At 37.1% G+C, this 10278-nt stretch overlaps 3 protein-coding genes across 3 annotated transcripts in view; 1 reads left to right on the top strand and 2 right to left on the bottom strand.

The window, feature by feature from the left end:
• Positions 1–5: 5 nt before the first annotated feature.
• LOC116173252 (peptidyl-prolyl cis-trans isomerase-like 1) lies at positions 6–887 on the bottom strand. Its single transcript, XM_031490609.1, has 2 exons — positions 634–887; positions 6–466 (listed from the first exon to the last, which is right to left on the bottom strand). The coding sequence occupies exons 1-2, from the start codon at positions 711–713 to the stop codon at positions 19–21; spliced, it is 528 nt and encodes a 175-aa protein (XP_031346469.1). The 5' UTR covers positions 714–887; the 3' UTR covers positions 6–18.
• A 133-nt stretch (positions 888–1020) lies between these two features.
• Positions 1021–2477, top strand: LOC116173249 (UPF0046 protein T07D4.2). Its single transcript, XM_031490605.1, has 3 exons — positions 1021–1937; positions 1983–2209; positions 2263–2477. The coding sequence occupies exons 1-3, from the start codon at positions 1393–1395 to the stop codon at positions 2388–2390; spliced, it is 900 nt and encodes a 299-aa protein (XP_031346465.1). The 5' UTR covers positions 1021–1392; the 3' UTR covers positions 2391–2477.
• A 2881-nt stretch (positions 2478–5358) lies between these two features.
• LOC116173245 (solute carrier family 35 member C2) overlaps positions 5359–10278 on the bottom strand; it is a 30044-nt gene continuing 25124 nt past the window's right edge. Inside the window, exon 7 of the mRNA XM_031490597.1 lies at positions 5359–5538. Coding sequence (XP_031346457.1) covers positions 5497–5538 — 42 coding nt within the window. The 3' untranslated portion in view covers positions 5359–5496. The remainder of the gene's footprint in view (positions 5539–10278) is intronic.

The raw sequence follows: 10278 nt of genomic DNA, 5'->3' as shown, positions 1-10278 counted from the left end.
TAATATTCTCTATAAATATTACTGTTTTAATATTTTACTCCTAATTATTTTAACTTCGTCAGTAGGTCGATCATTTTTGTCAGTCTCCACTAATCCTATTCTCTTCACTACATTCATTCCTGTCGTTATTCTTCCAAAGATGGCGTGCTTGCCATCCAACCATTGAGTAGGCGCTAAAGTAATAAAGAACTGCGATCCATTTGTATCGGGTCCCGAATTGGCCATTGACAGTATTCCTGCGCCCGTGTGTTTCAATTCGGGATGAATTTCGTCTTTAAAATGTTGCCCGTAAATTGATATGCCACCTTTTCCGGTTGCGGTAGGATCGCCGCCTTGTATCATAAAATCCCGAATTATTCTGTGGAATGTTGTGTTATTGTAGTAACCCCTACGGGAGAGTTCGGCAAAGTTGCGACAAGTCGCTGGTGCGTGTTTCCAATATAATTCAATAGTAAACTCGCCCATCCTAAAATTGTGCACAGTAAGTATTGGGCGATCAAAAATAAGTGACTGTCGAGTCCCCTTTGAAAGTTTAAGTTAAGTACAATTTCCCATAAACAAAAATTCCAAAGGTGGCCCGATGGTCACTCATTATTTATCACTATGTATACAACACGTGAGGGTATTACTTACGTTGTTTCAAATACAACAAACGGTGGCTGCCACATTTTATCAGGTATACCTGATTGGTTCATCCCTTGTAAGGCAATCATTTTGCTTAAATGCAACAATTATTTCACAACTCTGTCGAATCTTCAAACTACTTTAGGGTTTACAACTACTATTTTTTATGAGCACAAAACTAGCATTGTCTGAATATGGCTTGAGCACACCAAAATCAGAAATTGTTCACCACCTAAAGCCACAATACTTAATTTTTGGAAATTTAAATGTTAGGTTATGAGATAAGTACACAGTTAGGAGGTGGTTACCATTACACCGCTCACCGCTGGCTATTAAAACATTTACTAATTTTAATATACAGGGTAAGTAGGTAATGATTATTTTTCAATGCTGTTTAGTCGCCTCGTACGACATGCAGTGTCCTCTGCGGTAGGGTTATTCTCTCCCGCCCCTACACGGGTAATATAACTACAGCAAATGATATTTTGTTTTCTCCAGTTGTACAGCTAATGAATCTGTTTTGTAAAGCGAATAATAACCAAATTTCATCCTTCACATCTTTACCAATGAAGTCATTGTTATGTTGGTTGCCTATACCTGGAATAACACCATCTGTAGTTGGTGGAGCTAATTGTTAATGTCAATATCAAAAACCTAACCTCCACCCTCCATGGGAACATTACAAAACGCTTTGCTTTGATCTCAGCCCTGAATGAAATTACTCTTAGGGCAATGGCAACATAAGCTTAATTGAATATAACTAGAATTATGCAAGGCATTGACATTCACCCCCTAACTGGCAACCCCACTGCGGCATGGAGGGAAATTTCTCAAACCCAAAAGGTCTTCAAGCTGAATGTTAAACCACCTACGAAATCAGTAGATAGTGACAAAGTACGCTTCGTATGCATGAGCGACACTCATTCGTTAACTCACAACATAAAATTCGATATCCCAGATGGAGATGTTTTCATACACGCGGGAGATTTCACAAAATGCGGCCAACAGGAAGAGGTTCAGGAGTTCAATCGTTGGCTGGGAGAGTTACCTCACAAATACAAAGTCGTCATAGCCGGAAATCATGAGCTCAGTTTCGATCCCACTTTCATCCACATCTTCAAGAAACACTCGGAGCACACCTCACGACATACCGGTACTATTTTGGACGACGAAATACCCACTTTAGGTATGGAGAAAGACGCCTTGAATGAGGCAGTTCGCGTAGAAAACGTTAAGCAGTACTTGACAAATTGTATTTACCTGGAGGATTCCACCGTGAATATCTACGGGATTACTATTTACGGTACACCTTGGTAAGTGTCTCATCGATCGCTCAGATTTTCATTCCTCTCAAACAGGCAACCCGAATTTTGCAAGTGGGCTTTTAACGTACCTCGCGGGGAGAAGTGCTTATCGAAGTGGAACCTCATACCTGAAAATGTCGATATTTTATTAACTCACACACCTCCAGTCGGACACGGCGATTTAGTATGCTCGGGCATTCGTGCGGGGTGCGTGGAACTGCTGAATACCGTTCAGCAGAGGATCAAGCCAAAGTATCACGTCTTTGGTCACATTCACGAAGGTCAGTTTTGGTATTTCACATTTACGTCCGCTAACAATTTCATCATTTTTTAGGATACGGAATTACGTCCGATGGTAAAATTATCTACATTAATGCGTCAACTTGTGATATTAATTATATACCGAATAATCAACCGGTGGTATTCGATGTTCCTCTAAAGGCGGGTGTCCACAAGCTTTAAATGTTCTCTCTTTTCTCTTAAACTAGAGTACTATTATTGTTAGGTGTAGGATTTCGTTATTAATTTATAATAAAAATTAAGAGCTAATTGTAATTGAATTTTCACCTGGAAAAGCTGTACTTTATTCCCTCTCATAATACAATACCCTAAAGGGAGTCGCACCAGATTACCAAAATTCAGTTCTCATTTAGTTATTTATTTTTCATATTTATTAAATTTTCTCATTTTATTTGTAAGTGACACCTCTATCCCATATTACTTAGCTATAATTATTTACTTATACCTATACGTAAATTATTCTCTGAAATTCATCATTTTGACATAATTCGAAGTTGTAATTTTTCATAACACAGCATCATGGTATTTCCTTTTTGGTATTACATTACAATCAAAATGAGAAAATTGAATAAATATAAAAAATAAATAACTAAATGCTTGTAGGTATGTTAATACCCGCACGCATAGGACTCTTTTAGAAAGTAATAAAAAGTATAGTAGGCTGTATGGATTAAAAAAATGACGGCGCGCCAATTTAACTGGGCGATCTTGGTTCACTTGATTTAGCGTACGTAACAGTCCATTGCGTGTAAATTCAAATATCATTCTTCTGGTAGTCAGCCGGTGTGTCGAAGTCTTATTTGTTTATAATTTTTTTATTCGACCATTTATAAAGGGGTAAAAAGTATGTCCATGAACCTAGCAGAGCAAGGTCGGCAGAACACATTCAAACTTTGCATAATTAAGTGCCCTATTTCCGAATTAAATGCTCCTGTTTTTTTTAAATAATTACATGTTCTGCCAGGTTCATATGAACACTGCACTACGAAAAACTAAAGAAAATGAAAAGTGAAATATGTTTGATTGTGTTCTGGTGATCTTGCTCTGCTAGGTTCATGGACATGGACATGTAAAAAGTTCCAATAAGGCACTGTTAGCCTTCAATTTTAAAGGGAATTTTTCAAATGATGTGAATACTGAAAATCATACCTATGCGATTCTTCACAAAAATCTCTTGTTGTGTAAAACCACGTCAGATGGACGTTCTTTAGGTTGGAATAATACAGAAGACAAGACAAGTGTACGTTTCTTTTGGGAATTAATTTTGGTGTAAGTGGGGACGCGCGTCGCGTTGTTGATGTATAAAAATTCGTGGAAATAGGAGTTTGATGGAGTAATGGAGGTAATTACCTAAAATAGGCAAAATAAGAAAAATGCGGGCGAGTTTAAGGATACTGTCTTGCCGTACGGCTGTTCAATAAGTCATGACCGGTTGAAGAGAGTGTGTTTCTTGGTACCTATGCTAATTTAGAATAAAGGGAAGTAACTGGCGAGAATAGTGCTGACAGATAAGGAACACATTCTATCAACATAAAAAAGTACATAAAGGGGAAATTGGACAATACCCTGGAGTGTAACCACTGCCTGGATAGAAGTTCAACATGCAAAAGATGTTACAACAGCGCCAATTTAGGATCAGATTGACTTATGATAGTAATGAAAATTAGGCAAAGAAAAATACAAAGCATTTATAAATAATAAAGAAGTATATGATGCGGAAAGAATGATGGAAGGAAAACTACGGTACTAGGCTGCCTGATTTGAATCCGGATTCGGGCATGGATATTTGTAAATGTATAGGTAGTGGGTTTGGTTGGTAGAGCGGCCCTTGGTTTAAATCCCGCACACTTAAAAATAAAGACCAAAAATGAATTAATTAATTAAATGATGCACACAGCACCAAAGTGGATGGAAAAAAGCAGAAAAATAGGATGAAAATAGGAGGCCGAGACAAGTGAAAAGTACAAAATTGGAGGATGAACGGCGACCGACCACTGTGTCCATGATAAGGATGTTTATCATGGGGATCTCGGACAAATTTTCCATTTTCCAGAAACTTTAACGGACAGGTATTCTTGCACGATTAAAGCGTTGTGCGCCGGTGCACCATTCTGTTGAAACCAACAGTTCCTAATTTTTGTTATTTTTTGTGTGCATTACATTGTTCTATTCATAATGCAAAAAGCTACTCCATACAGTATAAATGACTTTTTAAAAGTCATCCAAAAAAAATAAAGTTGATTTCTTTGAAATGAAATGTATTGAAAATCTCTCAACGCTATAGATCTCAAGTAGTAGCAATGAGAAAGAGTAGATACTTTGTATCTATTCAAATAACATCAGAAAAAATAAACAAAATCGGTTTTTCTAATATATCTTCGACAGTAACCAACATTTTTTTCTTTTCTTTACAGCATGACAATTACTTTTATTGCGCAACTTTTCCCTAATTTGACCATTGTCGTATATCTTCTATGGTTTCAGAGATCCCCATGATAGACATCCTTATCTTGGATACCTAGTGTATGTAGGTATATAGATGGAAATAAATTTCTTAAAAATAAAAAGTGCGGAATAAATGATTCGACTTAACTCAATATGCCATAATATCTTAGATGGTAGGTAAATAGATCATTTGAAATCATGGCATAATAACATTTTAATAATTTTATGGCATCAATATTAATAATAATTATAATCTACAGTTTGAAAAATCCTCTGTATAAAAATATGAGCAAGTCTCATCTTAGCGAAAAAAATTGAATAAATATACTTTCCTTATGCAATATGGAATTTGATACACATGATATCAATTAACACATAATTTAGGTCCATTAAAAAGCTTAAGTCTACTATCACAATATTTGAGAATTGAATCTACATTATATTACATTCACAACATTGTAAACTGTAATACAAACAGTTAACGACACAGCTATTGTTATTCTCCTCATCGCATTCCTTCTTCTCCGAATTAGTCGACGGCACCACGCTGGCATCCGTTTGATCAAGCAGGCCGTTTAGTTCCGCTTTGCCGCAGTTCTCTTTTAAATCCGATTTCAAAGCGTTATTGTCGGGCGTTATAATATCGTCGTCTTTTTTCGAGGCTCTAGGCTCATTGTCGACGTCAATGTAACACATTTCCTTATTTTTTAGCGGTTCCAAAATAACGGACGCCGCCAAAATATCAGACTTACATTCTCCGCTATGGGCGTCCTGCGCCAAAACCTCCTTGGACGTTGTGGGCGGTGGAGTTGATCTTCCCTCCTTAAAATCCAGATAATTTGGTGAATCTCCCGACATCATAGAACTGAAACAAAAAATTCGGTTAGTACCCGATAATTGATGCTGTAAAAACGTTAGGTAACCATCGTGCGATTCGGTCAGTTAGTTACATGTCAAGGATGACATTTTGAAAATTTTGATGAATTTTTTATTATAGAGCAAGATCCCAGGGCATCCAGACCTTACTTATTTTCTGATGGACAGTAAATAAATAAATAAATAATATTTATTGGTGGTGTTCATATAATATTTCCACACGTCACAGTAAGGAAGTACAATTACCACTTTATCGTTCGGAGCCATCAAACTTGTAGATTCAAATACTCATCAATACTATAGAATGCTTTGGCACCAAGGAACACTCTGTTTGTTTTTCTGAATATCTTCCAGATCCCTGATGTAGTCAGGAAGAGCATTGTAACAACAGTATGAGTAATATTAGTGAGTACAGATGTATACATACTCCCTAGCTTGGGTCGATGGCCAATTCTCAGGTACCAGGTGCTACAGGTACGTAAAAATTGAACTCACTTTATTTACAGTCTTCGGACTCACTCTTATTTAGGTATATTGTAGAGAATATTGTAAACAATTAGAAATTAATACTGCCAGACACCTTCCATCGGCAGTATCTAAAGTCAGACTTGAAATATCAAAAGAGTAGCTTAAAATCCATGGCAACGATTATTGAGACAATAAGATTGCCATGGATTTTAAGCTAAGCTCCACTTAAATTTGTCGGTCCAAACGGTCATTAGGGGGCTATTTTGTATATTATATTTTGTAAACTGCCAGACCAATCGTAGGGGCCAAACATCCCTTAAGAGCACTTAAAGTGCCGCCGTGAGTAAGAGCGAAAGGCCATTATACGTGCGCTTGAGTGTGAGCGAGATAACTATACGTAGAGCGTGCTTCCGATATTTTAAGTGTCTGGCAATAGATACTGCCGACAGAAGCTGATATTATTCTAATTGGTTACAATCGGTCGCCAGACTGTAAGTAGAGTGAGTACAATATTTTTATGTACCTACTGTAGCACCTGGTACCTGAATTGGCTACAGGGTATGTATACGATCACTGTAAGACTAATACCTACTCTATTGTATATATTTTGTCCATCACAAAACACTGGGGAGGCCTGGGATCTTGGACTATTACCGCCATATAATTATGGGAAGGGAATATGGTAGCCCCCGACAAAATTTTACTGATGGTGGAGTCAAAACTTTAAACGTGAATTGCGGGTGCACGAGGAAAGTGGGAAGCGGGTACCGACAAAGTGAATGTAGTAGCCTTCGACAAGATCTTTTATTGATGGTTGAGTCAAAAGTGGCTATATAGAATACTGATCTGCCACACAAAAATGCGCTGAAGTCCCTTCGATTTCACACGAGGACTTTGGTAATTTTTTATACCAAATTGACAAATTTGCTTGTACTTTTAGCTGCGTCAATGAAGACGTAGGTAAAAGAGCCAGAAGTCCTCAAGAACACCTCAGATTTTGATGATTTTATTTAAAGTTTGTTTGTTTTGTTTAGAGGGGAAAATATACAAGGTAGAGTATGAAGCGTCTACAGTTGAATATTCAAAGAAATATCTTCATTAATAAAAAATTGGCATCGCGCACTCTGCGAATGCACCTGTCTAATTTTTTACTATTCAAAAGAAGTATCTTTAGAAGTAAGAATGTTGACATTGTGCAGTTTGGGCATGCGCACATTTTTCTTGGATCAGGTACCAGAGCTATAAAGTACCGGATACAAAAACAAGGATCAATTAAATATATTGAAATCTGTAGTCGCCTTGAACGGACAGACGGACGGACAGAATAAGTGGCTGCAATAGCGCATCCCAATTCGTTGGAAAATGCGCTAAAAATTATGTGTTGCGCTTTTGTTTTATAAATAATTTCATGTGATTAGAAATTAAATACCAAATAACATATATGAAACATTTTACCAAGATAAAGGACTCTTAAAAACTATCATGGCGCATACGTTTCTGTGATAGGAGGTTACGTAGACCCCCCCCCCCCCATCAAATGGCGGACACTTTAAAGAAATCTACCTACACCTGATGGGCCGAGCCGAAAGGGATTTTTTAGAACTTTTCGAATAAAACAAAAACCTTAATATTTCCTATGCAGTTTTTCTGCGTCCGATAACAATTAAATATACAGAGCGTTGCATTTAAAAACAAATAGTTAAAAGTCATTTCCAGCTAAACAGGGAATTGAAAAAAGAAGACAAAAAATTGCTTCATAAATAATATAATCAGCTAACTACCTACATATTGCAAAAATTACTTCTTAGTACCCACTTTTCAAGAACTATATTGTGGGGATGCACTGCCCCGCCTCACCTCACCTACAGGTTTTCTACATCAGAAACATTCGCGGTCATACGTCCAACCATAGGCTGCAAATGCATGGGTCATTGAAATAAACGAGGAAATAAATTTGTTTTTTCGAAATTTTGAATAAGCCACTTTTTTGTGGGATGCGATTGTCTCAATTTTATCGACAATGGTGACGTCATTATGAAAAACATTTTTAGGCGCAAATGTCCCACTTAATTCCCCTGGACGCAAGTGTCCACCATTTGGATAAATACTAAAACTGGCACAAACTGCACATCAAAACTCAGGGCGAGATTATTTCTTGCTCTGAGGATCATAAGCCTATACTGACATGTGGCAAAAATTGGACTTACCAAGATCGGCACTCGAGTTACACATTGAAATGATCCCCTAAACGAATCCAAAAAGAGGTATCGGTCACCCACAACTACCTATTTCGTCCAATTTTTGATTGTGTTCACTTTACGGTAGAAAGTATGAAATGAAGCATAACCACTATACGTCTATTTAAAAAAAACATTGACATTGCAGATTGCTACACAATTTTTCTTTTTGCAAAGACAAGGTCAGACCCAGATTTTGTGTATCTTGACATAGAAACCACAATTTTAATTGACATTAACGCACATGCTCGCCTATGATAATCTGTGACCTGAACTGGAAATACGCATTAAACCAAAACTGGATTATAATGCATTTCATTGCAGAAGTGAAAGTAGGTCTTCGGTTATTATCATTATTTAATGATACTGTTGACATTATTGACTATTGACCACTTATTATTATTCATTAGGCCTTTTAAATTGAAAAAAACCGCGCGCGCTTTTTTGCATTCGGAAAACAACCGCGCGATGGCGCTCTGTCCGACGTTTACGCGCGCGCGCCAACATTGAATTGCCGCGCGCGCAAATTTATCATTGCTGCATCTTTGTCTACGACACGAGAAGGACGACTACTGTAATGAACGATTGTAAATACCTCTACCTATTGTACTTTTCAATTACTGATAATTACTTCGATTAGGCATATCTGCCCCGCTACGTATGAAACTAATAAAATTACGTAATGAAATCCATACCAGATATCAAATAACTTATTCAAGCCATCGAGTTCAGGTCCAGAAAACCTCCTATACGAACTTGAAATAGTGTCTTAAGATGCCACGTCATGTTCTGGTCTTGCCGAAAATTGTACACTAAAATTAATAAGGAACCTGATATTTATTATGAACTTAAATGAATGATAACGTGCTCTGGAATAAGCTGTGCCCCGCCCCTTCTGTGTTAATTGCGTGCAGTTAGTTACATAACTCGTATAAAGTTAAATTGCGACGTTAATAAAACTTACCGTTTAGGAGAGTCATAATTATCCCTCAGGTAATATTTATTCGATTTGTGTTTATGGCGAGAGCCCGTCGGTATCCACAACAAACGGAGGCCACCTTTCTCTTTACTACCGCCTTGTTTACGAGGCATCTCCGACTTTAATTACTAATAATTACTGCGGCAATAAAAAAAACAGGTGTAATAGACGCATAACGCACGTACTGCAAGCAACTCGAACTTCACATAATGACACAACGATGATTATGCACTGTAAGACTAATTATGCGTAAAACCGCAAATTTGTGACTTGTTTTGACCACTTTTTTTTTCAAGTTAAACCACTGACGACGTGTGCATTTTCGTTTCATTTAGTGGCTGAGATTGGCCGAGGTATTGGTTACGCTTACGTGCAATGCCATTGGCCTGACACACTTGTAACGGTATTGTTTATTGCTATTATAAAATTGTCTAGTTTAGAACAATATAGCGATAAAAAACCGCAAGGTGTTAACTATTTCATTTTCAATAAACACAATTTTCCGGGTACCTAGCCTCATATTGTTCCTTCTCATTGTAATTTCTGCTTGGTGCCGGCCAGGTGCAAGATCTGAACAACGACAAGCGTGACCCACTGGGCCTTCTCCCATCTGTTATTCCAATGAGATGAATAGATGAGTTCTGAGTTCATTTTATTTTGGGAAATTTTGATAAAATAATGAGAAAATACTTAATAACTTAACTTCTTTCCAATGGTGGCATTATGAACTCTCTAAGTTAATTTGGGGAGCAACAATCTGCGAAAAACTGTTTTCCCATGTTAATTCCTTATGTTATCGGTTTGTAAACCACAAGTACGTTTTGATACGTCAGTAAGTACAATCAAAGATCATTATACTGATCTTTGGTATAATAGATAAATCCAATAGGTAGGATGAAACATTAGGATGTCTATAATCGAAAAAGTCCTTTATGATGATTGATGTATATAATTAAAAATAAAGGCCCTAATATTAGAGCCTTGAGGTACTCCATGCTTAATATAAATTACCTTTGAATATATACCATACCATCAACCATTGCAA

Source organism: Photinus pyralis, unplaced genomic scaffold, assembly GCF_008802855.1.
Source record: "Photinus pyralis isolate 1611_PpyrPB1 unplaced genomic scaffold, Ppyr1.3 Ppyr1.4_LG6, whole genome shotgun sequence".
NCBI classification, from domain to species: Eukaryota; Metazoa; Arthropoda; class Insecta; order Coleoptera; family Lampyridae; genus Photinus; species Photinus pyralis.
This window is presented reverse-complemented; position numbering and strand designations above follow the sequence as displayed.